The sequence below is a fragment of the Nerophis lumbriciformis genome, linkage group LG08, assembly GCF_033978685.3.
Source record: "Nerophis lumbriciformis linkage group LG08, RoL_Nlum_v2.1, whole genome shotgun sequence".
Lineage (NCBI taxonomy): Eukaryota > Metazoa > Chordata > Actinopteri > Syngnathiformes > Syngnathidae > Nerophis > Nerophis lumbriciformis.
The window spans coordinates 39,711,000-39,738,757 of NC_084555.2; the positions used below are offsets into that span (position 1 = coordinate 39,711,000).

General features: G+C 41.8%; 2 protein-coding genes across 2 annotated transcripts in view; one reads left to right on the top strand and one right to left on the bottom strand.

Annotated features, from left to right (window-relative positions):
- Nucleotides 1-3,705: 3,705 nt before the first annotated feature.
- atxn3 (ataxin 3) lies at nucleotides 3,706-17,159 on the bottom strand. Its single transcript, XM_061968924.2, has 11 exons — nucleotides 16,999-17,159; nucleotides 16,523-16,687; nucleotides 16,400-16,444; nucleotides 16,233-16,318; nucleotides 16,082-16,148; nucleotides 15,926-16,013; nucleotides 15,718-15,847; nucleotides 15,467-15,630; nucleotides 13,427-13,568; nucleotides 5,100-5,155; nucleotides 3,706-5,015 (listed from the first exon to the last, which is right to left on the bottom strand). Exons 1-11 carry the CDS (start codon nucleotides 17,020-17,022, stop codon nucleotides 4,969-4,971), a joined length of 1,014 nt encoding a protein of 337 aa, XP_061824908.1. The 5' UTR covers nucleotides 17,023-17,159; the 3' UTR covers nucleotides 3,706-4,968.
- Nucleotides 17,160-17,416: 257 nt separating this feature from the next.
- Nucleotides 17,417-27,758, top strand: part of ubr1 (ubiquitin protein ligase E3 component n-recognin 1) — a 68,589-nt gene continuing 58,247 nt past the window's right edge. The window contains exons 1-4 of the mRNA XM_061968923.2: nucleotides 17,417-17,593; nucleotides 18,158-18,417; nucleotides 20,189-20,267; nucleotides 26,669-26,779. Of these exons, the coding sequence (XP_061824907.1) occupies nucleotides 17,549-17,593; nucleotides 18,158-18,417; nucleotides 20,189-20,267; nucleotides 26,669-26,779 (495 nt within the window). The 5' untranslated portion in view covers nucleotides 17,417-17,548. The remainder of the gene's footprint in view (nucleotides 17,594-18,157; nucleotides 18,418-20,188; nucleotides 20,268-26,668; nucleotides 26,780-27,758) is intronic.

Sequence of the window (27,758 nt, forward strand, 5' to 3'; positions counted from 1 at the left end):
TAGTAGAAGGAAAGATGAATGCAGCAATGTGCAGAGACATTCTGAATGAAAACCAACACTTTGCATCCAACCTGATGGAGCTTGAGAGGTGCTGGAATGGGCAAAACTGCAACCAAAGATAGGTGTGCCAAGCTCAAAAAGACTTGAGGCGGTAATTGCTGCCAAAGGGGAATCAACAAACTATTGAGCAAAAGCTGTGAATACTTATGTACATGTGATTGTTTTCCATCCATCCATCCATCCATCTTCTTCCGCTTATCCGAGGTTGGGTCGCGGGGGCAACAGCCTAAGCAGGGAAGCCCAGACTTCCCTCTCCCCAGCCACTTCGTCCAGCTCTTCCCGGGGGATCCCGAGGCGTTCCCAGGCCAGCCGGGAGACATAGTCTTCCCAACGTGTCCTGGGTCTTCCCCGTGGCCTCCTACCGATCGGACGTGCCCTGAACACCTCCCGAGGGAGGCGATCGGGTGGCATCCTGACCAGATGCCCGAACCACCTCATCTGGCTCCTCTCGATGTGGAGGAGCAGCGGCTTTACTTTGAGCTCCCCCCGGATGACAGAGCTTCTCACCCTATCTCTAAGGGAGAGCCCTGCCACCCGGCGGAGGAAACTCATTTCGGCCGCTTGTACCCGTGATCTTGTCCTTTCGGTCATAACCCAAAGCTCATGACCATAGGTGAGGATGGGAACGTAGATCGACCGGTAAATTGAGAGCTTTGCCTTCCGGCTCAGTTCCTTCTTCACCACAACGGATCGATACAGCGCCCGCAATACTGAAGATGCCGCACCGATCCGCCTGTCGATCTCACTATCCACTCTTCCCTCACTCGTGAACAAGACTCCGAGGTACTTGAACTCCTCCACTTGGGGAAGGGTCTCCTCCCCAACCCGGAGATGGCACTCCACCCTTTTCCGGGCGAGAACCATGGACTCGGACTTGGAGGTGCTGATTCTCATCCCAGTCGCTTCACACTCGGCTGCGAACCGATCCAGCGAGAGCTGAAGATCCTGGCCAGATGAAGCCATCAGGACCACATCATCTGCAAAAAGCAGAGACCTGATCCTGCAGCCACCAAACCGGATCCCCTCAACGCCTTGACTGTGCCGAGAAATTCTGTCCATAAAAGTTATGAACAGAATCGGTGATAAAGGGCAGCCTTGGCGGAGTCCAACCCTCACCGGAAACGTGTCCGACTTACTGCCGGCAATGCGGACCAAGCTCTGACACTGATCATACAGGGAGCGGACCGCCAAAATCAGACAGTCCGATACCCCATACTCTCTGAGCACTCCCCACAGGACTTCCCGAGGGACACGGTCGAATGCCTTCTCCAAGTCCACAAAGCACATGTAGACTGGTTGGGCAAACTCCCATGAACCCTCAAGGACCCTGCCGAGAGTATAGAGCTGGTCCACAGTTCCACGACCAGGACGAAAACCACACTGTTCCTCCTGAATCCGAGGTTCGACTATCCGGCGTAGCCTCCTCTCCAGTACACCTGAATAGACCTTACCGGGAAGGCTGAGGAGTGTGATCCCACGATAGTTAGAACACACCCTCCGGTTCCCCTTCTTAAAGAGAGGAACCACCACCCCGGTCTGCCAATCCAGAGGTACCGCCCCCGATGTCCACGCGATGCTGCAGAGTCTTGTCAACCAAGACAGCCCCACAGCATCCAGAGTCTTAAGGAACTCCGGGCGGATCTCATCCACTTTTTAACTACCTCAGCAACCTCAGCCCCAGAAATAGAAGAGCCCACCACAGATTCCCCAGGCACTGCTTCCTCATAGGAAGATGTGTTGGTGGGATTGAGGAGGTCTTTGAAGTATTCTTTCCACCGATCCACAACATCCGCAGTCGAGGTCAGCAGAACACCATCCTCACCATACACGGTGTTGATAGTGCACTGCTTCCCCTTCCTGAGGCGGCGGATGGTGGTCCAGAATCGCTTCGAAGCCGTCTGGAAGTCGTTTTCCATGGCTTCCCCGAACTCCTCCCATGTCCGAGTTTTTGCCTCCGCAACCGCTGAAGCCGCACACTGCTTGGCCTGTCGGTACCTGTCCGCTGCCTCGGGAGTCCTATGAGCCAAAAGAACCCGATAGGACTCCTTCTTCAGCTTGACGGCATCCCTCACCGCCGGTGTCCACCAACGGGTTCTAGGATTTCCGCCATGACAGGCACCAACTACCTTGCGGCCACAGCTCCAATCAGCTGCCTCGACAATAGAGGCGCGGAACATGGTCCACTCGGACTCAATGTCCAGCACCTCCCTCGTGACATGTTCAAAGTTCTTCCGGAGGTGGGAATTGCAACTCTCTCTGACAGGAGACTCTGCCAGACGTTCCCAGCAAACCCTCACAATGCGTTTGGGCCTGCCAGGTCTGTCCGGCATCCTCCCCCACCATCGCAGCCAACTCACCACCAGGTGGTGATCGGTTGAAAGCTCCGCCCCTCTCTTCATCCGAGTGTCCAAAACATGAGGCCGCAAATCCGATGACACAACTACAAAGTCGATCATGGAACTGCGGCCTAGGGTGTCCTGGTGCCAAGTGCACATATGGACACCCTTATGTTTTAACATGGTTTTCATTATGGACAATCTGTGACGGGCACAAAAGTCCAATAACAAAACACCACTCGGGTTCAGATCCGGGCGGCCATTCTTTCCAATCACGCCTCTCCAGGTTTCACTGTTGCTGCCAACATGAGCATTGAAGTCCCCCAGTAGAACGAGGGAATCACCAGGGGGAGCACTCTCAAGTACTCCCTCGAGTAATCCAAAAAGGGTGGGTACTCTGAGCTGACGTTTGGCGCGTAAGCGCAAACCACAGTCAGGACCCGTGCCCCCACTCGAAGGCGGAGGGAAGCTACCCTCTCGTCCACCGGGTTGAACTCCAACGTGCAGGCTCTGAGCCGGTGGGCAACAAGAATTGCCACCCCAGCCCGTCGCCTCTCATTGCCTGCAACGCCAGAGTGGAAGAGAGTCCAGCCCCTCTCGAGAGAACTGGTTCCAGAGCCCTTGCTGTGCGTCGAAGTGAGTCCGACTATATCTAGCCGGAACTTCTCGACCTGGCGCACTAGCTCAGGCTCCTTCCCCCCAGCGAGGTGACGTTCCACGTCCCAAGAGCTAGCTTCTGTAGCCGAGGATCGGACCGCCAAGTGCCCTGCCTTCGGCTTCCGCCCAGCTCACACTGCACCCGACCTATATGGCCCCTGCTATGGGTGGTGAGCCCATGGGAGGGTGGACCCACGTTGCCTCTTCGGGCTGTGCCCGGCCGGGCCTGGCTCCAGAGGGGGGCCCCGGTGACCCGCGTCCGGGCGAGGGAAATCTGGGTCCTTTATTTTTATTCTTCATGGAGGTCTTCGAGCTGCTCTTTGTCTGATCCCTCACCTAGGACCAGTTTGTCTTGGGAGATAAAGACCCCGGACAACATAGCTCCTAGGAACATTGGGACACGCAAACTCCTCTACCACGGTAAGGTGGCAGCTCAGAGAGGAGATGTGATTGTTTTTAGTTTTTTATTTATATTTGTAATACATTTTCAATTATTAACAAAAAACAACCTTTTCACATTGTGATTATGGGCTATTTTCTGTGGAATTTTGAAGACAGAAATGAATTTACCAGCATTCTATTTTGGAATAAGGCTGAAACATAACAAAATGTGAAAAATGTGAAGTACTGTGAAAATTTTCAAAATGCTCTGCAAGTTCGAAAACACTTGTTCATGCTATTGAATGAGAAAGTGTGTCCAAACTTTTGACTGGTACAATATATACTTTAATATTATCACAATGTTCAAGTGCAAAACAAGAGTAAAATACACTCTTAAATAATTAATGAATGTTGCTTTATTCTGAAACGACACCAACATATTTGCAAAAGAATGTGAGCATTCTGAAACAAAAAAGCACAAGAATGTATTAAGTGAAACTGGTAATGTGGAAAAAACAGCATTTGCATTTCAAATCAAGCAAAACACGACAGAATGACTTGAAGTTGAAAATGGAAACGTTAACAAATTGGTTCCATAAAAACCTAATGTCCTACTGATTAACATAAATGTTTTAATGTTGCATTTCAAAATCTACGACACAGTTAACTTTATAATACTTAACTGTTCGTTGTTTATGTCAGTGACTGACAGATGAAGGACATTTAATTCTATCATACATACTAACAAAGAGAATGTGAGAAATCCTGCTGGAATAATGGATTCATTTATCACATGTGGATTGAAAAAGTTGCTCCCTATTAATGTATATGTCAACATATTTTAGGCAAGAAGTTGAAAAAATGAAAAAGTTGCTCTAGTTAGGGTTGTCTCGTGTCTATCCATGATACACTTGACTATAAAATGGGTACTCAAACGAGGAGTACTTCATTAATGTCACTCATTCAGTAAGCAAGCCACAACAACAGAAATATGTTGTACAATGTCACTTTAAAGCAAACTGACTCATGATATTGAATAAGAAAGTAAAAATACTGACGTGCCTTTTAGATGTTTGTTTACCACCAAAAACTACTTCAAAACACTGGTGTCATGGTACAAAAGTAGAAGCAAATTTTTAACAGTGGACAAGCTCTATGGTTTCCCCTCCCACAACAAACACACCCATTTGTACGTAATGGTTCCTTTTTTTTTATCCCTCGCAGGGGAATAAACAGAAAACATAACAGTATACTGCAGAAACAGAAGGCGCCATGGTTTTTAAAAAAAAGGCAAATTTGTTCCACTTCATCAAAAGTTCAGCTTCTTTGCAGCCCCGATGGCCGCTTGCTGCCTTATTCTCTGTTGTTGTTCTCTAACACCCATCAGCGAACCAAACGGGGAAAAGCCTCCTGAGAGTCCACGTGTTCGCAAAAGGGGCAAAACAGTTTAGAGGAAGGAGCAAAGTCATCACTAGATTAGTGGTAGGGGGCCGCAGTTCCAAGCAGCTTGTCATAATAATAAGCTTCGCCAGTTTTACAGGCTGGGCTTTTGTTGTTGGTCCACTTCAGTGCGAGGGTTCTCTGTGGAAAGACCAGCAAAGGACTGAATTAACACCTTCACCTGTTTGTTACTGATCTGCATTGTGTTATAACATCATCATTTACCTATAGATGCAGTGTTAGCATGTTGAGGAATGTTCGATGGAAGTTGGATCTGTTGCCTAAACAGTTAAAATGTTTCAAAATCTGAGTTTATATATATACACAGTATAAATATATATACACACACACACGTTCAACTCAAGCACTTTAAAGACAAATACAGCTTTTAATACTATCGTTAATGCATGTTGATGACACATTCTAGTTGTGTTACGCAAATTTGACTGCGACAAGCAAAAACGACCGCATCCTCAATGTAATGTAGCGTCCTCGATTGTGGCCAACATCCCCCCACCAGCAGTTTTTGCTTAGGTTTAGTTATTTTGCAGTTTTGTTTTTATTTTGCTCGAAATATTGTATTTAATGAAAGGGAATAAGAAAATAATTCATACTTGCCAACCTTGAGACCTCCGATTTCGGGAGGTGGGGGCGGGGGTGGGGGGGGGCGTGGTTAAGTGGGGAGGAGTATATTTACAGCTAGAATTCACCAAGTCAAGTATTTCATATATATATATATATATATATATATATATATGTATAAGAAATGCTTGACTTTCAGTGAATTCTAGCTATATATATATATATATATATATATATATATATATATATATATATATACACATAACACTCATCTACTCATTGTTGAGTTAAGGGTTGAATTGTCCATCCTTGTTCTATTCTCTGTCACTATTTTTCTAACCATGCTGAACACCCTCTCTGATGATGCATTCTGCTTCGTCTCCTTGATGTGTGCGCAGTTGTGCACTGCACTCTCTAAAAGCCGTAGATGTTAATGTCACATATGCATGTACAGTAGATGGCAGTATTGTCCTGTTTAAGAGTGTCACAACATTGCTGTTTACGGCAGACGAACTGCTTTACGGTAGACGAAAACATGACTGCTGTAGTTGTGTGTTGTTGCCGCGCTGGGAGGACGTTAATGAAACTGCCTAACAATAAACCCACATAAGAAACCAAGAACTCGCCCTCGATCATTCTACAGTTATAACGTGATTGGGCAGGCACACTGTTTATATTGTGGGAAAGCGGACGTGAAAACAGGCTGTCGACACGTCACTTAGGTCCGCCTGAATTTCGGGAGATTTTCGGGAGAAAATTTGTCCCGGGAGATTTTCGGGGGAGGCGCTGAATTTCGGGAGTCTCCCGGAAAATCCGGGAGGGTTGGCAAGTATGAAATAATTTAAATATTTAATTGATACTGTTTTAGTGCCGTCCTGTGTTTTTGTTTTGATTATAATTGTGATCAAAAAGTATCTGTATCAGCATTGGTATGATTATTGCTGCCCCTGTAAGTACTTGAAATTGATACACACATTTGTAGTATCACCGAAACCTAATGTTAAGTATCCAAACCTAATGTAACGTATCCAAACAACAGAAGATAAATGAGTCATGAATTTGAATAAGAAAGTACATTTAAAAGAGGAACTGCACTTTTTTGGAATTTTGTGTATCATTTACAAACCTTATGCAAGACAAGAACACTTGTCTTTCTTTTTTTAACAGTAGCAAGAGTCAGTCAACAATGGAAGTATTGGGATTTGATTCTTTCCACCTATAGAACGCTCTAAACAACCTCCATCAAAATTGTATATATATGCTGTAAGTATATATGCAATGTAGTAACATGAACATCCATCCATCCATTTTCTACCGCTTATTCCCTTTGGGGTCGCGGGGGGCGCTGGAGCCTATCTCACCCTGGACAAGTCGCCACCTCATCGCAGGGCCAACACAGATAGACACATTCACACTCACATCCACACACTAGGGCCAATTTAGTGTTGCCAATCAACTTATCCCCAGGTGCATGTCTTTTGGAAGTGGGAGGAAGCCGGAGTACCCGGAGGGAACCCACGCAGTCACGGGGAGAACATGCAAACTCCACACAGAAAGATCCCGAGCCCGGGATTGAACCCAAGACTACTCAGGACCATTAATATTAATATAAAATATTTAGATATTTTGGTAATTCTAAGTATACAGTGCATCAGGTAAGTATTCTCAGTGCTTCACTTTTTCCACACATTTTATGTTACAGCCACATTCCAAAATGGAATACATGCAATTTTTCCCCACAAAATTCTACAAACAATACAATATGAAAAGTTATATTTTAAATTTTTATTTTGCAAATTTATTAAAACTAAAAAACTAAAAAAAAATCACATGTACATTACTATTCACAGCTGTTGTTCAATATATTATTGATGGACCTTTGGAAGAAATCACAGCCTAAAGTCTTGTGGAATAAAATGCCACAAGCTTGGCACACCTATCTTTGGGCAGTGAAGCGCTGGGAATACTTTCTGAGTTCACTGTACAATGTTCACTATTTTCTTCAACAATGATTACGAATCATGACAGACTTCATGAGAGCCAACAAAGACTACTTCGGGACAAATGAGGATCCAGAACCTTATCTTTTTTAGCCTAATATAAGGAAGATGATTTACAAGTTTTAGAAACAGATCCAGCAGTAGCAGTATTGCTAAGTGCTGAACAAGAAATACAAACTACCAACATAATAAAACAATCACTTACTGTACAAAATTTGACTGCTCTCACTGGGATGCCGACTGATGGGATGTTTGTATCTTCCCGTTTAGATGAAGAATAACTCGTATTCCGCACACAGGAAAAAAAATAAAAAATAAAAAAATTGGTCGCAAACAAGTGTCTTTCTCGCAATTTCCGGGTTTAAGTTGAATGTCAAAGTTGACCAACTTCTCCGTTTAAAGCCACAACGAGGCATGTATACAAAAGGATCAAATTTTTAGCCCTAATCCGAATTCTCTTCCTTCCTGGAACATGTTATCTTTTTGCCATACCAGAATATGATGAAGAGCATGAAGCACTTGGCTTCATTGTAACCACAGTGGGAGACGAGCAAAGACCAGTGTGTTGGTTCCTTTAATGTTAATAAGCTTACAATGTTATGTAGAGGTGTACTTACAACAATTTTATAGACATACTATCCTATTTAATGTCACAATGGAGACTGGGAGGGGCGCAAAATATTTTCTTCTTCCTGGAGGGCGTAACAGATATTTGAGAAGCACTGCCCTAGCCTGTCATTAAAGTAGAGTTGTTTTTCCGATGCTGTCTATCGTCATGACCAATGTTCCCTCTAATTTTTCATGTGTGTGAGCAAACGCAAAAACTCCCTGAGCATTCAGTGGAGCCCATGTGAGCAACATCAGACGTGCACACTGTGGCTACACCAGCAGCACACCTGTCCCAAACCTGGCTAAATAACAAGTTAAATCTCCATCCATCCATCCATTTTCTACCGCTTGTCCCTTTCGGGGTCACGGGGGGTGCTGGAGCCTATCTCAGCTGCATTCGGGCAGAAGGCGGGGTACACCCTGGACAAGTCACCACCTCATCGCAGGGCCAACACAGATAGACAGACAACATTCTCTTATTATTATAATCAAATGACAGCAGTCATTTCCATGAGATTATTTTCTAATATAAGTGTTTAGGCCCACTTACAATGACAATAACAAAAAATATTGTTTTTCATGAACTGTGTACTTGTATTGTTTGTCTGGGTGGAGGTCCTGCTTTGGAAATAGTTTGTACCCCTTTCAGACATTGCATTTAGTTCCCATTAAAACATTCACATGTTGCACAATGAGATGTAAGCAGGGGATCATGTGTACATTCCTGCAACTTCCTGTTTGTAAAAAATATATTTTTATTAGTATTTATTTAATATACTAACAGCATTTCATGATTAATATTTATAAATTAAGATTCCTAATAAATGACACTAGAATAAGCACACATTTGATTGGTAAATCATAGTGTAACAACCTGGAATGACACTTTATGTGTGGTGTTGGAGTTGTCCGTCTTTTTGTGTAGCTGTAAACGCATCACTGGCTAAGTGCCATATGTGCATGTGTTGCCGCAAGTGAGAAAGAGCAAACGGCTGCTGTTGATATAACAAGGTTGCTTTTGGTCTGGTTTGTACTGCAGAAAATGACCAGTTTTGCTAGATATAATTTTTTTTACTAATGTTTTGGTGATGTGTTTATGGCCGACAATAAAGAGTTTTGCTCAGTAAAGTGATCGATGGAATTCATGTCCTCAAAGCGTCTCGACAGACGTTACAATATTAGAACAATGATGACGAAAACTGTTTTCTCTGTCGTGTCGGTGTGTCGAAAATTGTTATGCGCTTATTTTTTTATTTGATTTTGTGCGTGGCATAGATTTGACGTGCGCAGAGGACGCTTGAGCAGTGCACAATTGCACAGGCGCGCACCTTAGAGGGAACGTTGGTCATGACCAAATAAACCTCAAATGTTACCCAGTAAAGCAGAGACCAAACACCTATCATAGAGGTAGGAACCAGACAGTGTCGAAGCCAATGCTGTTGTTTTTCATTTACTTGTATTTGAATAGTTATTGCAACAGACCCCTGACAAAAGTGCACAGTTTGGATATACAGTAGTGTGCAAACAGGGTAGGCCACCAAAAATACTTAAAAAGAAGTGGCAGAAGAACGTTTTTATTGTATTTAAAATGTATTTGTTTTGTATTTAACATGTTAAAAATGTGTAACAGCCAAATATGCAGCGTCTACAGTGATGAGGACCCTGTATCGATCGGTCTTGGTGAAGAAGAAGCTGAGCTCGAAGGCAAAGCTCTGATCTATGGTCGATCTACATCTCTATCTTCACCTATGGTCATGAGCTTTGGGTTATGACCGAAAGGACATGGTCATGAATACAAGAGGCTGATGGCGGGGCTCTCTCTTACAGTTTCTATAAAAAGCTCATGTCTATCGGGACAAGTGCAGTGTAAAGCCGCTACTCCTCCACAGCGAGAGGGGCCAGATGAGGTGGTTTGGGGGAGGTGTTTAGGGCACGTCCTACCAGTAGGAGACTACGGGGAAGACCCAGGAAATGTTGGGGGAACCATGTCTCCCAGTTGGCCTGGGAACGTCTAAGGATCCCCCGGGAAGAGCTGGACGAAGTGGCTGGGGAGAGGGAAATCTGGGCTTTTCTGCTTAGGCTGCTGCCCCCGCGACCCGACCTCAGATAAGCGGAAGAAGATGAATGGATGGATATGTTTTACAGACCATCTTCAGGCCGCTTTCTGACCATCTCTTCAGGAATGCGCCATTGTGGGCGGTCATATTTACATGCCTCCAATTTGACGGTGTCTTCTCCCCGTCAGCCATGTTATAGTTTTGCGCTTCCATATCGCATCTATTGACAGATATAAGTTACAACTATATGTAGAACTACCGTATTTTTCGCATTATAAGTCGCAGTTTTTGTCATAGTTTGGCCGGGGGTGCGATTTATACTCTGGAGCGATTTATGTGTGAAATGATTAACACATTACCGTAAAATATCAAATAATTATCTCATTCACGTAAGAGACTAGGCGTATATCAGAATAATTGGAACTGCAACTGACGATGACTCTGATGTAAGCGACGTACCGATAGAAGAGGAAGCGGCGCATTGTCTACATTTGGAGTTGGCAGAGTTGTTTAGAAGCAACACCGAGGAAGAAGATTTCATGGGATTTAGCGATTGGAGTGACAGATTGTTTGGTAAACGCATAGCACGTTCTATATGTTATAGTTATTTGAATGACTCTTACCATAATATGTTACGTTAACATACCAGGCACGTTCTCAGTTGGTTATTTATGCCTCATATAACGTACAGTCGTACACTTACTCAGCATGTTGTTCACTATTCTTTATTTATTTTAAATTGCCTTTCAAATGTCTATTCTTGGTGTTGGGTTTTATCAAATAAATTTCCCCCAAAAATGCGACTTATACTCTAGTGCGGCTTATATATGTTTTGTTCCTTCATTATTATGCATTTTCGGCCAGTGCGATTTGTACTCCGAAGCGATTTATAATCCGAAAAATACGGTATATGTTACTTTGTATTAGAAATGGCAACAGCGCAGGATTTTTGCATGCATGTTCATGTACGAGCCAGTCTACCCCACAACAAGAGGGTAGAGAAATGAAGGAACTTAGTAACAACTTTGGACTACATTCGCAGACACGTACACCTCTTCCATTTATGGAGATTGTCGCTGATGTCACATGCTGGTAAATGTAACGATTCGAGGAAAATATAAAACGGCTTGTTTGCAAAAAGATAACATTGTTTTGTAAATATCCCCTCAACGCCGCTTTGAAATTCATATTTTTGGCTCTTAAGGGGATCCCAAATACACAAAAAGAGGTGCAAACAGGCAAAAAAAGTTGGATTTTGCATAAAAGGATCACAATCCATACGAGTAGAGACAAGAACACATATATTCTTTTTTGCATTCTAATTTGTAATAATCGATTTATTCTAGGTGGCTAGCAATGCTGCTTATGGGAGCAATTCATTCTGCCTCTAAACCACTCTAAAAGTGCATCCAATACCCGGCAACAATACATTATTTATGTTCTGTAACATGGATAATAACCAAGCTGTAACGACATTGTTATTGTAAGAGCTAACACAGAAGAACTATTTTTCTAGCGTAGTAACACATTGCCTTGCGACAGCATACAACGGCATTAGCAAGAGGAAAGCTAGCTTCTGCGTCAGCAGCTGAATTGTTTTGCATTTGTAATGACAACACAATGCGATAGGACAACAATCTGTACGGACTGAAAAAACTGAACAATTATATTACAGTATCTGTAAAGTATTATTTCATGTTTTGTTTGTACATAGCTAGCTTGACAATATATGTAGTTGTACTAACAAGCATGATGTGCTGCTTGTACAGTTTAATGATCAAAATTATAGGGACTTCCTTGTTGGTGCAGCAATTTTGGGATGGTGGAAAAACGTTTCTACCACTACAGGGTTTGTTAGCGCAAACAGTTTGTCTTTCCTTGTGATGCAGTTTCTCTGAACACTGTCCTCCTCGCCAGATACAAAAAGCCTTTCCATCGATAACATTGTCTGCCACTTAGTGCAGCAGAAGCACTCCATTTCTGTCGGCATAGCTTGGCTCCAAGCTCCACATTTACAATACTAAGTCATGCCGATCCTGACTCTCTCGGCTTCTGTCTGCTCCAACTTTCACCCTCTCATCGTGCTCGCTAAGCTTCTATAACCAGTAATTCTCCATATATGCAGGTTTAAAAAGATATGGTTGTGAATCCTCACTTGTCCAAAAATAGTTGTCTTTGTTGTCTATTACAAAGTCTGCCATGATTAGAAAACAAACAGAAGAAAGAAGTACGTTGCTATGAGCACTGAAGTCAATGTGACCAGAAAAGAAGTTCCGGCAATGCTTAAAATGACCAAAATATGGTAAATATTGGACATATTGTGATAAAATTGTCTGTTACCTCTTTCTTATAGGGTGTAAATTAAACATTGATGGAGGGTTTTGAAGTTTTAGAGGACTTTGAAGGCAACATTAGTGCTTTTCATTAGCTGCAATGTTAGCCCATCTTGCGAGTATTTTTTGATATCTTTAGAATCCCCTACCCAAAAAAAGTGTGTTCTTGTCTTTCATCATGATAGGCAAAATTCAAAAAAGTGCAGTTGCCCTATAGAAGAGGTCATATTTAGATTTTTGTTTCTACATTTATTATTTTATTTTTATTATTAAAATAAATTTAAACATTTACATTTAACAGTCCCTACATTAACATTAAACATTTAAAGCATTTCCTTGTGGTCTACATAACATGTATAGGTGGTTCTTTGGTCACAATTTTGCATAGATTTTGATTTACAGACCGTCCTTTAGCCACTTTCTGACCATCTCTTCAGGATGCGCTGTTTTGTGGGCTGTCTTATTTACTTGCCTCTACTTCAACTAGATCTTCTCTCCGTCAGCCATGTTGTAGTTTTTAACACTTATATATGAAGTCTCCTGACAGATATAAGATAGAACTATACTTTGTATCAGAAATGGCAACGGTGGAGGATGCATGTGCATGTATAGTCAGTCTGCCCCACAACAATACGATAGAGAAAAAGAAGGAGCTTATGATCCCAGCGTCGGATGGCAATGAACGCAAAGCTCTTTGGGTAAAACTTTACCAGGAATGGAGATATCCGCTGACGTCACTAATTGGAAAAACTGCTTGTTTGGAGGAAATATAAAGGAAGGCAAGACTGTTTTATTAATATCACTGTCATGCCTCCATGGTTTGATTTCAAATTTTTGAGACTTATGCAGATCCTAAATACAAAAAAACAAATACCAATTGGTAAGAAATGTTAGTTTTGTATAATAGGTCCCCTTTAATTAATCTAACATGTCTGTATATTGATAAAGGGACTAAAATACGTTAAACCCACCGGTCGAAGTAAGCCTGCCTCCTCTTCCTCAGCTCCTCTGCTGTGAGCGCCTCATTTTGTACTCTTCGTCCCCCTGCAGCCTCATTGTCCATCTTCGTATGTCCTCCTCCAGAATCTGAAGATGTGTTGCTCAACACAGCTCCTAATGTACAAATAATAAAAATTATCACGACAATCTAAAAAAAAAAAAACATTACAGTGAAACCTATTAATGTTGACGCCCCTCAAACTGGCTGACTGATGTTATTAGCAGTTGTCGATATAACCGAAACATTATTTTTGACTTCCGCAAGAGAAATTAGGAAAATAGTTTTTCTATTTGTACACACTTTTTTTGATATTCTTCTGTTTTCATATTAATAAATAAAGCTTTCATAAATGCAGATTTTTTTTAAATTAATTGGCTAACAATCTTTAAAAAATTAAATGGGTGCATTTTGTTAGTTTTTGTGGTAGAATCAAGGTTAATACTGCCATGCTTTTATTTTGAAGCTTAATTTGCACAGAACATGAAGGAACAAATTGTGTGCACGTTTTAATGCTATGTAACTAGACAGTAGATATGTTGTTGTCATTTCACATTGCTTAGCAATAATGACGAAATGAATACAATGAAACCTCGATTTATGTACTTAATTGCTTCATGAACATTGCTTGTAAATAGAAAAGTTTATATAGTGAAGCAGAGTTCGCCATAAGAAACAGTGTAAATATGAATAATAGGTTTCAGCCATGAAAAAATACCATATTTTAGTGAAGGTTCATACACTTTGAACACAATTTAAAGTGGTATACAGTACTGTATATCAAACATACATACTGTAACAAGAGGGTGATGGATCAACTTTCTGTATAATAAAAAAGTCAAACAACAACAACAAGCTGCTGTATGCTCTGTCAACATGCGCACACACACACAAGTCACTAAGATGCCTTCTCACAAACAAAATCACAAAAATCCTGAACTTTAACGATCATATTGTTACAATAATAAACATTAAAAAAGTAAAATGCACAAACATTAACAACGACAAAGAACTGACGAGAAAGGAGCAGACAGAGGGAGGAAAAAGGAACGGGGCAGGGAAATGGGGAGCTGTATTTGTCTGTGTGTTTGTCGTCTGGAAGAGCGAGGGGACACTCTGGAACGTGACAGTAGATAGTGTCTTCTCCTCCACTGTAATATAATTCTGTTCTGGCATTTTTCCAAGAAATGACTGGCTTCATCACATATAAAAATTGATGTGGTTACTTACTGTGCTGTGGTCATGCTTTTGAGTGCCACCGTACTCGTCGCAAAAATATTTTTTTTACTCCACAACTAGTCCCTCCTTTTTCCCCGCTGGTTTTTTGAGACTCTTATTGAGTTAGCGACAAAACTTTTCAAAAGGTGAAAACACTAAGCAAAGGCACACATGCTGCAGTGTTGAGACTTGACTTCTCCTGGCAGCAAGTGAAGTGGAATGCTCCACCTTTCCAACAATGTTCAATCAATCAATCAATGTTTATTTATATAGCCCTAAATCACAAGTGTCTCAAAGGGCTGCACAAGCCACAACGACATCCTCGGTACAGAGCCCACATAAGGGCAAGGAAAACTCACCCCAGTGGGACATCGATGTGAATGACTATGAGAAACCTTGGAGAGGACCGCATATGTGGGTAACCCCCCCTCTAGGGGGGGTTACTGTTTTGCCCTGCTTTCTTGCCTGCAGGCTCCTGAATGAAGCATTCGTCCACTGAGACATGGTTCGCACACAGAGGCATATTTGGCTTGATCTTAAAGTTTGTACATCAAAAACTTTGCATATTGAAGGGTTCTTAAATCAAGGTTCCACTGTACTACAAAGCATATTGACATAAACAGACTAATTTATCAGAGAAAAAAGCTTTTTGAATCTCATGTTTTATGTCGACAAAAGCGGTTGACCAAGTATGTTGACATCGAATAATAAGAACACTAGGACTTGATGAGTTGGTCGACATAGACGGGTTGTCGACATAAACAAGATTGACTGTACACTACAAACATTGTGTTACCTTGCATGCTGAGCTGAATGGCCCTGCGGAGATCAGCTTCCTCATCTTCCACGTCTATGTCCTGTCTGCTCAGCGCTAGAGCTTTCTTCAGCTCCTCCTCTTCCTCCACGACATTGCTCTCCACGTCAAAGCCCATCTCTGTATGGCCCAGTGTTGCTGATCTACTGCAGTTGCCACATGAGGTAAAAAACCCCCACTAACTTCAAGTGAAACAGATTCTGGATCGTCCTCATTGTACAGTATGTTGGTACCCTGCACTTGTCTGAGCCTCGTCCTCTCCAATGAGCCTTGGCCGCTGCTGTTGCTGCACTCTCATGATCCCAAGAATCTGCTCTGCTTCACAGTCTGGAAGGTTTCCACGGATCACAAAAATTGAATAACCTGCACATACATATGCAACTTTTATTAGTGGCTCTACACTGTCTACAAGATCATTAATTTATGTGTCAACAGCATTACCTTCTTGCTGTAACTGTGCAAGGAAAAGGGCTAAATATGTATCTGATATCAACTCTGGTCCAGTCAAAAGTGAATTCAAGTTAAACCACTGCAATGAAGAGTATTTTACTAAATCAAGCTATATCACAATTATTTATTAAAACATGTCAATTGTACCTGTTGTCCAAGTTTGCGAATAGTAAACCAATGCTCCTTGTAATTGCATATAAAGGCATTTTCATTTCTGAAACATAAAGAGTCACAACTGTCAATTGCATTTAGTAGTGCACATTATGATGTACAAATAAGCTTAATAAAGACAATTTACATTGGATTTATCATCAGTGTCTGGTACTCCCGGCTGTTGAAGAGGAGTAGCTCCAATCCCCAAACTCTCAGAGCATTGCTAATAACCTATGATGACATCACACAAAAGATTATTTATGTATGCGTTCCACTCACGAACATGACAAAAGTAGTCAACTTGGGCCTCACTTGTATGGAAAAGAACCCACTGTCATCCATGTTTCCAGAAGGTTGCTACAAACATCACCACAGAACACTATGTGAATGTTTAGAAGTTTAAGAATGTAAATAAATGCACCAGCATTCAGTCACCTGCAAAAAGGTCCTATATTCATCGCTGCCCATTCCTCCCTCTGCCATCCTCATCCTCTCCTCTTCGTCCAACTGATGGGCGATGGAGGAAAGATCCACAGGGCTGAAGTACTCACCTTGCAGCAGGTTGTTGAGGCAGTGCTGGGCGCAGAGAGAGCCCTCTTGCTACACAATAAACAATCGTTATGCAATGATCGCACAATGTTCTTCTGTGTTTTTGACAGGAAAAAACTTTGCGACTTCCCTCTACATCTTTATACCTAACTGGAAATAAAGTTTTTTTTATAATTACTGAATGATAAGTTGACTGTAGCATAGTTAACAAAAAACAGGGAAACAATGCTGCCAACACAAACCTATAAAATATCGACCGAAGAGCGAACTCTACATATCGCTGGCAAAGGGATCAAACTTTTTCAAACACACGTAGGTAGTTATAAGGTGTTAAAATGAGTAATATGCACATTTAAACTTACTTTCTCGTGGAATATGGCATCCATATTGGACTCTCTCTCTCTCTGTCAAACATTCAACTCTGACCTCACTCGTGACAACTCGTGTGTTTTTCACCACACAAGCAATCCGAGCAGCGCCCTGTAGTGGCCTGGGCTCAAACACGCTACATGATTAAAAAAAACATTTCTATTTCCGCATACGATCCAGATACTTTTAGTACATATTCACTGTATAAGAACCATTAAAAATGTATTAAAAAATAATGTCATGATTAAAACACTTACAACATTTTCCATATTAAAAGTAAACCGACGATTTGCATTGGTATGATATTACCAGCAGGGGGCGTGGTCTCCACAGCTTCAGAGCTAGGATTTGTTATGTTTACTAAAAACATAAACAAAAACGATTCAAAACCTACTTGTCGTAAGTTAGTATTTCATAGAACAATCTAATATTGGTGTTTATTTTCATGTCAAGTATAAATTGTGAATAATTACTAATGCGTTCTATTACAAGGGAACTGTAGCTTAACGACATTCACATTCCCTCCTTTACGGCAAATGGAATATGGCGGAGGCTGAGAAACCTTTTGACGAGCTGGAGCTCATTAAGGTACGCTTCTTCAACCACCTCTTACAGTTGACATCTTGCGTGCTGATTCGGGAACATAACGACGGGCTAAAATGTGATATTTACGCGTGTCAGTGTACGTGTATCATTCGCTGAAACCGCGTCCTACTGCTGTGGCTAGCAGTTGCCATTAGCATTGTACTTACTACCTCAAATGTCTGAGCAGTCAGCGCTTCGAATATTGCTCAAGAGTTGGTGCATGTTGGTGTTGTGATTTATTCACAATAACACAGCCGCTCCTGCTTTCTTTCATGCGCGTCAGGATGAGCCCCCCAATCGACAACCAACGTTACTTTTGTTATGTTAAATTGAACTCCCTGACATATTTCAAAAGTGAAACTCAAGCAGAACTTGTAAAATGGCCCCATAATAGACATAGAGGTTTTATGATTAAAACTTTAACTGCGTGTGTATGACTGAGTGGTAGTGATGCACAGAAGAGTAAAGTATTAATGATCAAGGATATTTTGAAAATTCATATTTTATACAGTATATTTGAATGCATTATACATGTTATATAATGTATCTTCAACATCCCATTTGCAGGAATGGCAGGCGTCCGCAGACCTGCAGGCGGCCCTGTACGACTACCTGAGAAAGCAGGTGCCTCAGATCTTTTGTCACAAGGAGCAGGCCATCCCTCAGGAGGAAGATGAGCGCACACAGAGACTCCTTCTCCATCCTCTGGAGTACTTCCTGTTTGGTGAAGATCCCGACGAAGGTGTGGAGAAGCTCAAGCAGGGCAGTACGTCTTCCCAGCTCTGTGGACGTGTCTTTAAAGAGGGAGAGACGGTCTACTCCTGCAGGTCTGTCAATGTCTCTCATTGTATACAGTAGAAAAAAAATGTCCTCAGGAAAGTCAATATTGTTTTGTTTGTCACTCAAAAGTAGCCAAGAAAGAATAACTACACAGTCGTACCTAAGGACTGGTATTTTTTTTACATTTTAACCGATACTAGTACCAAATAGGTACCTAAAAAAAAAAAACGGTGCCGGTGCTTAACGGTGCCCAAAACAGTAATTAAAAAATGTAAAACATGTTTTTGTTTAAAAACTAACAAACAAACAATGTCTTTTTATTTTTATGGACTTTTGTGACATTCAAGTTTAACCGCCGAGTCAGTTAACTGTGTTAAAAATGAAACGATTACTAAGTAACGCATTCAAAAATAACAAATAAAATGTACAAAAAACTTTTTATGACTTTTTCGTCAGCTTTGGGCGAGCTACGTCATTAGTGTGTGCAAGGAAAAACGCGACTAGCCAGTGGAAGTTGGTGCTTTATCGCTGTGGCGTATTTGCTTACATGTTGCGTACTTTGCGAAAGTTATTTACATAAGTGAGTTGAAAAATAATGAAACACGCTGATGTCTGTGTTGCCTCTAACAGCCATAAAAAGATAAGAAACTTCCCAAATATATTACACTAAATATATCAGTTTATATATTATATGACTTTTAATTTATTTTCACGTTAAAAAACACACATTTTTAAGGTGTGGCGACATTTATTTAATTTTGTTCATTGTTCATTTACGAAATTCGGTCAACTTCTTTTGTTTTCATTTTATTGAACTGCACATGGAAGTGACATTGAGGTTACATTGGGCCTGTGCGCGTTTACACTTGAGTCACATTTTACTTGCAGTGTAAACAGTAGATGGAAAAAAATCTGGTTTGGGCCACTTTATATAAAATATAAAATAAAGTTAAAAAACACTTAAAACAAGAGGGACATATCAAAGAACACGAAGGACATAAAGGACATTAAAAGAGAACAGAGCTCATGCAACCAGCTGCCACTTCAGTCGGCCCACTTCTACATACAGCTAAAAAAGTAAATCACAACGAGAAAACAAATATTTTTCCTAATTTATGTGGGCAAACAAACCGGTTTGTTTTGTGCAATTTTTGGCCGCGAATAACCGAGACGGACAGGCTGAATTTTTGGTGAACATTTTCCATGAAAAGCGGGACGTACGAAAACCGTGGTACCACTGTCTGTAAAGAATGCAGGTCACCGTTTTATTTCAAACAGGTCACATTTTTTCATTTTATATCATTATTTAATATTTAGTAACCCCCAATTTAAAAACATTGCATAAGAAATGTAAATGTCTGGTGGGGCAAATTGTGGACATTCTCAGCAGCAAATTTGCACAATCATCAATCCAGATAAAGTCGCATTTGTTTGGTTCATTACCATCAATGCTATGTTTTTACTCAGAAAATAAGGAAAATGTAAAAATAAGGCACCTTTATAAAAATCTGCACCATAATTTAGTGTCTTCATTTTTGGCCTACACCCTAACCCTCTGCAAAGTTTTACAAACATTTAGCGGTGGACAGATGTCTAATGAGTCCATTATAACACTACACTATTTAGGCTAAGTGTTATACGTATGTGAAGAGCTAATTTAATAACTGTGATTGAGCTGAATAGTCATCATATTTCCTCACATATCAGCTTAGTTACATGTGAGAATACTGCAGCTGTTCAAGAAAGTTAAATAAAATGTGCACTGCATTGTCAACAGAGGCTTTTATCAGTGACCGTATGCTTTTCAACACATTGCAGGGATTGTGCAATAGATCCCACGTGTGTGCTGTGCATGGACTGTTTCCAGGAGAGTGTACACAAAAGTCATCATTACAAGGTGGGTGCAAAAGTAGAGTTAAGATCTTAGATTGGAGACCCGTGTTTTACTACACACGCACATATATGTGTGTACATATATATATATATATCTGCATTACTTTATTTACAATAAATGTATCGATTGACTTTTACTCATCGATTTTATAACCGTCCTTGTCCGAATTGCAACGTATCTAAATATCGATTATTTCCCCCACCTCTACTACTGTGTATATATACATATATATAATATTTACATATGTATACATACATGATATATAAATATGTAATTATATATATATATATATATATATATATATATATATGGGTGAGTTGTCGGTGCTTGCCGGTAGTCAGAAAGAATATCGTGAGTGTAGCCTAATGTGTTTTACTGAGACGTGGCTGCACAACGATGTTCCGGATAGTAACGTCTCTATAAACGGGTTTCAAACGGTGCGCGCTGACCGGGACCGAACCAGCGGAAAGGAGGGAGGCTTGCTTTGTTTATTAATAAGAAACATTGTCATCCCGGTCATATCACAATAAAAGAGCGCCACTGTGACCCGAATATAGAGATGTTAGCTGTAGGACTCAGACCACATTATTTGCCCAGGGAGATTCCGCATGTTATCATGATGGCAGTATACACCCCCCCCCCCTGCTAACGCTGCAGCTGCGAGTGACGTCATCCACAGCTTGATAGCCAGACTCCAAACCAAGCACCCGAAAGCTCTCATCCTCATCTCGGGAGATTTTAACCATGTTACTATGGACAAATCACTACCCAACTTCACCCAGTATGTCAGCTGCCACACCAGAGGAAATAAGATCCTGGACCTGCTGCACGCAAACATCAAGGATGCGTATAGCTCCATACCACTACCGGAGCTGGGCCGGTCAGACCACAACCTTGTTTACCTCAACCCCTGTTATGTGCCTCTGGTCAAAAGACAGCCTGTGACCAAAAAAACAGTGAGAAGGTGGTCAGAAGGGGTCCAAGAGACACTACAGGGCTGTTTTGAGGTAACTGACTGGCAGGTGCTCATGGAGCCTCATGGAGAGAACATTGACGGGCTCACAGAGTGCAACACAGACTATATCAAGTTCTGTGTTGACTCAAATGTCCCATCAAGGACGGTCACCTGCTACCCAAACAACAAGCCGTGGGTAGCACGTCGAAGTGCACGCGACCCAGCACGTCGAAGGACTACAGGCCGGTGGCTCTAACCTCCCATATCATGAAGACCATGGAGAGGTTGGTCCTGGAACAACTCCGCCTTACAACCAAGCCCCACCTGAACCCACTCCAATTTGCCTACCAGCCCCGACTGGGAGTGGAGGACGCAGTCATCTACCTGCTGAACCGAGCTCACACCCACCTAGACAAGCCTGCGAGCAGTGTGAGGGTCATGTTTTTTTACTTCTCCAGTGCTTTCGATACCATACGGCCTGGACTATTGGGTGTGAAGTTGGAGACGATGCATGTGGAGGCCCCCTTGGTGTCCTGGGTTGTTGATTACCTGACTGACAGACCACAGTATATGCGACTGCAGGACTGTGTGTCTGACAGGCTGGTCAGCAACACCGGGGCCCCGCAGGGCACAGTCCTCTCTCCCTTCCTCTTCACCATCTACACCACCGATTTCCACTATCACTCAGAGTCCTGCCACTTTCAGAAGTTTTCTGATGACTCTGCGATAGTTGGGTGTATTGAGGATGGTGATGATGAGGAATGCAGGGCACTGGTGGAGGACTTTGTCACATGGTGTGGAAAGAACCACCTCCAGCTCAATGTGACGAAGACCAAGGAGCTGGTTGTGGACCTGGGAAGGAGGAGGAGTACTCTGGCGACCCCTGTTTCCATCAGGGGGGTCGATGTGGACATGGTTGAGGATTATAAATACCTCGGAATACACATCGACAACAAGCTGAATGGGTTAAAACACGCCAAGGCACTCAACAAGAAGTTACTACTTCCTCAGGAGGCTAGGATCCTTCAACGTCTGTACAAAGATGATGAAGATGTTCTACGAGTCGGTGGTGGCGGGCACCTTCTTGTATGCCGTGGCCTGCTGGGGCAGCGGGCTGAGAGCGAGGGACGCAAACAGACTGGACAAGCTGGTAAAGAAGGCCAGTAATATGGTGGGAGTGGAGCTGGACTCTCTGGCGGTGGTGTCAGAGAGGAGAAGTCTAGCAAAGCTCCTAGCCATTATGGACAACACCTCCCACCCACTACACTCGGACCTGGCGGAGAGAATGAGCACATTCAGTGGAAGGCTCAGACTCCCAAAATGCAACACGGAACGACACAGGAGGTCCTTCATACCGACAGCCATCAGACTGTATAATGCAGGGGTGCTCACACTTTTTCTGCAGGTGAGCTACTTTTCAATTGATCAAGTCGTGGGGATCTACCTCATTCATATATATAATTTATATTTACTTATTTATGAAATATATGTTTTTGTTAACAAGTTAAAGGTGTTTAATGATAATGCAAGCATGTTTAACACATATAGTTAATATTGTTAATACATTAAAGGTGTTTAATGATAATACAAGTATGTTTAATACATATAGTTAATATTGTTAACAAGTTAAAGGTGGTTAAAGATAAAACAAGCATGTTTAACACATATAGTTAATATTGTTAAATGATAATGGGTTGTACTTGTATAGCGCTTTTCTACCTTCAAGGTACTCAAAGCGCTTTGACACTACTTCCACATTTACCCATTCACACACACATTCACACACTGATGGCGGGAGCTGCCATGCAAGGCGCTAACCAGCAGCCATCAGGAGCAAGGGTGAAGTGTCTTCCTCAGGACACAACGGACATGACGAGGTTGGTACTAGGTGGGGATTGAACCAGGGACCCTCGGGTTGCACACGGCTACTCTCCCACTGCGCCACGCCGTCCCTGTTAACAACTTAAAGGTGGTTAAAGATAATACAAGCATGTTTAACACATATAGTTAATATTGTTAACAACTTAAAGGTGGTTAAAGATAATACAAGCATGTTTAACACATATAGTTAATATTGTTAAATGATAATGGGTTGTACTTGTATAGCGCTTTTCTACCTTCAAGGTACTCAAAGCGCTTTGACACTACTTCCACATTTACCCATTCACACACACATTCACACACTGATGGAGGGAGCTGCCATGCAAGGCGCTAACCAGCACCCATCAGGAGCAAGGGTGAAGTGTCTTGCTCAGGACACAACGGACATGACGAGGTTGGTACTAGGTGGGGATTGAACCAGGGACCCTCGGGTTGCGCACGGTCACTCTCCCACTGCGCCACGCCGTCCCAAATGATAAATGATAAACTGATGGAGGGAGCTGCCATGCAAGGCGCTAACCAGCACCCATCAGGAGCAAGGGTGAAGTGTCTTGCTCAGGACACAACGGACATGACGAGGTTGGTACTAGGTGGGGATTGAACCAGGGACCCTCGGGTTGCGCACGGTCACTCTCCCACTGCGCCACGCCGTCCCAAATGATAAATGATAAACTGATGGAGGGAGCTGCCATGCAAGGCGCTAACCAGCACCCATCAGGAGCAAGGGTGAAGTGTCTTGCTCAGGACACAACGGACATGACGAGGTTGGTACTAGGTGGGGATTGAACCAGGGACCCTCGGGTTGCGCACGGTCACTCTCCCACTGCGCCACGCCGTCCCAAATGATAAATGGGTTGTACTTGTATAGCGCTTTTCTACCTTCAAGGTACTCAAAGCACTTTGACACTACTTCCACATTTACCCATTCACACACACATTCACACACTGATGGCGGGAGCTGCCATGCAAGGCGCTAACCAGCAGCCATCAGGAGCAAGGGTGAAGTGTCTTGCTCAGGACACAACGGACATGACGAGGTTGGTACTAGGTGGGGATTGAACCAGGGACCCTCGGGTTGCACACGGCTACTCTCCCACTGCGCCACGCCGTCCCTGTTAACAACTTAAAGGTGGTTAAAGATAATACAAGCATGTTTAACACATATAGTTAATATTGTTAACAACTTAAAGGTGGTTAAAGATAATACAACCATGTTTAACACATATAGTTAATATTGTTAACAAGTTAAAGGTGGTTAAAGATAATACAAGCATGTTTAACACATATAGATTCCTTTCTTTCATGAAGACAAGAATATAAGTTGGTGTATTACCTGATTGTGATGACTTGCATTGATTGGAATCAGACAGTAGTGCTAATAAGGTCCGCATTTTCGAATGAAGGAGAAAAAAAGTCCTCCTTTCTGTCCAATACCACATGAAAGTGGTTGGTTTTTGGCATCTTATTTGTCCAGCTTCCGTACTCCTTTGTATACACTTTACAAGAAATACATTGTCGGCAAACTCCGTAGCTTGCTGGCTTGTGCACGCCAGCTTTCTGAGACTCTTATTTTGGTAGCGCAGGCAGGATGAAGCAGAGCTTTTATTGTGCAACTGTGCAGTCGGTCTTTGGAGTTTTGACAACAGGTACGGCGCCAGAGTCTGTTGAAATAAAGTGTTTCTCGCCTTCCAGTCGGTAATTTTAATGAGCTGGCAGCAGCCAGCGTCATCTCAGAAGACCCTCGGGTGCCGTGAATGTCAATCAAGTGACGAAAGTGACGTCATAGTGAAGATTTATGATCGCTCATTTTTAGGACTATTTTTTTAATGCCTGGCTGGTGATCGACTGACACACCCTCCGAGATCGACCGGTAGATCGCGATCGACGTAATGAGCACCCCTGGTATAATGCATATGTTCTTTCTTGACTGCACTTAAATGTAGAATATATGTATAATATATTTACATTATTCATATATTATATATTATATATATTATATTATTTATTATTATTATTGTCTATTGTGAGCAAACTGTGGTGCTGAATTTCCCCCAGGGATCAATAAAGTACTTTCTATTATATTCTATTCTATTATATATACATATATTATTATCTTTATAGAAGAATGAATTATCAATAATAACTGTAGAAATGTGTATATTCTTACTTATTTCAAAGAGGTTTTCGGGCCATACTGAAAAAAAAAAGTTGCAAGAATAAAGTATTAACATTATTAGAATATATTATTGCTGTTCAAAAACAGTAACTGTATCATGATAATGAAGTCATCATTTGATGAATGAATGGACATTAAAATTCCTACAACAAACAAACAAAACAGCACTTTTATTAACATTATTGACTATTATTTATTCTATACTGTATATTCCATCAATCCATTTTGTACCGCTTGTCCCTTGCAGGGAGGCTGGAGCCTTTCCCAGCTGCAGTCGGCAGAAGAACATACTATATATAATACATAATTAACATAATAACCTACTCAGTGGCCTAGTGGTTAGAGTGTCCGCCCTGAGATCAAACCCCGGCCGAGTCATACTAAAGACTATAAGAATGGGACCCATTACCTACCTGCTTGGCACTCAGCATCAAGGGTTGGAATTTTGGGTTAAATCACCAAAAATGATTCCCGGGCGTATCCACCGCTGCTGCCCACTGCTCCCCTCGCCTCCCAGGGGGTGAACAAGGGGATGGGTCAAATGCAGAGGACACATTTCACCACACCTAGTGTGTGTGTGACAATCATTGGTACTTTAACTTTAACTTAACTTTACATGAAATTAATTATTAATAATTATTTTCATGGTTGATTTCCTTTCAATATTATGGCCTTACTTCTATAAAAGATAGTAGTTGTTTTTTTTTAGCAATATTTTAACTTTATTCTTTAAAAAATATTTCAGTATTTGTCTTGTAAAGTGTATTTTCCCCCCACAAATATTGCAAGTGTATTCTTGTAAAATTGGTTCTACTAATATTCATCCCACCTATTCCTACTGCTTTGGGTACACGGTACACTTTGGACAAGTAGCCACCTCATTGCAGTGCCAACACTGACAGACAACATTCATACTCACATTCACACATTAGGGCCACTTTATTGTCGCCAATCAACCTATCCCCAGGTGCATGTCTTTGGAGGTGGGAGGAAGCCGGAGTACCCGAAGAGAAACTAATTGTTGCAGAATTATGAGTTTCTTGTGACGGTTGTACCTTCTTATCATATCATTCGTTTTTTGTAATATTATGACTTTATTGTAAAACTATGAGTTTAAATAATATGTATATGATATTCTGGTAAACGTCGTATTTTTTCTTGCAATATTTAGTTTGTTTTAATAGTTTATACATTTTTGAAAAATTACACATTTATTGTATCATTGCATATCAAATCTGTTCACATGGCAAAGCATCTTTCTATAACTACTGCCAGCTACTGTAAGTGTCTACTAATGTCAAGCGCCGGTTAATCATGTTAGGTCTAGAAGTACACTTATCTTATTTCATGTTTGAATTACACACTAACATAATTATATATTTCTTTCCTCAGATGCATGCCTCATCAGGTGGGGGCTTCTGTGACTGTGGGGACGTGGAAGCTTGGAAGATTGGTCCGTCTTGTTCCAAACACGACCCAGAAGCAGACACCGCCATGGTAACTGTAAGTTACGTTATAAAGCGGAAAGAGGCTTGTGGGGGGAGCCACCGACTTGACCCATCCTGTGTCAGTGAACCTCAGAATGCGTAATTTTCCATCTTAGCCTGAGAGAGCCTCTCTTGGCAATGTGTTGGTGCACTTTGACAGCCAATTTAGACCCGGAAATGGCGAGAACCACACAAAAATAGGCTTGGTTCAACCCCCCTTTTCTTAGCGAGAATAATGAGTAATTCGTCATCTAAACAGAACGATAACAAGATTCTATCTATATTCTATTTAGAATTCATTAAAAAAAGAAAAACGTGTGTTCTTGTCTTATAAAATGATTGTGAATTATAGGAAAAATTCCCCTTTAAGATCTTGTAACCCTGATACAATTGTGCCTAAATAACAGGTGCTTCCTTGACAAGAGACATGGCTAGCATCAATTTGTCTCATTGTCCTTCCATAATGAAACAACATGGTCTTCACACACAGCATGGACATCCACTCCTTTTTTCATTGTGTTTACAGTGTGATAGATTCCAGCGTTTTTTCTCACACAGCAGTGCGATGACGTAGGGAGGGTACAAATATACAGAGGAGCTGTATGTTTGTTTCACTTATGTGTTACATTTTAGGCTTTTGTATGACATATTTGGCTGCCAAGTGGAATATTTTCTCTCGCAGGGATATATACAGTACATATTTTAACCATGCTACTGACACAGGAAATGGATTCTGCAGATGTTATTACAGGCGAGATAAATAAGGATTCAGTGATATATCTTAATGGTGTCTTACTACCGGTACTTATGTTTTGCTTTTAGGTTTGTCTATGGGTGGAATATCATTAACATATCTGAAACCGGTGCCAAATCGGTATTTTTTAAACAATGTCCAAACCGGTACATTAAAGGAGACCTATGACAAATTTTGTCTTTTCTGACTTATACATGTTGATACAATGTTGGATACTTGTGTTAAACAAAGCCAAAGCATC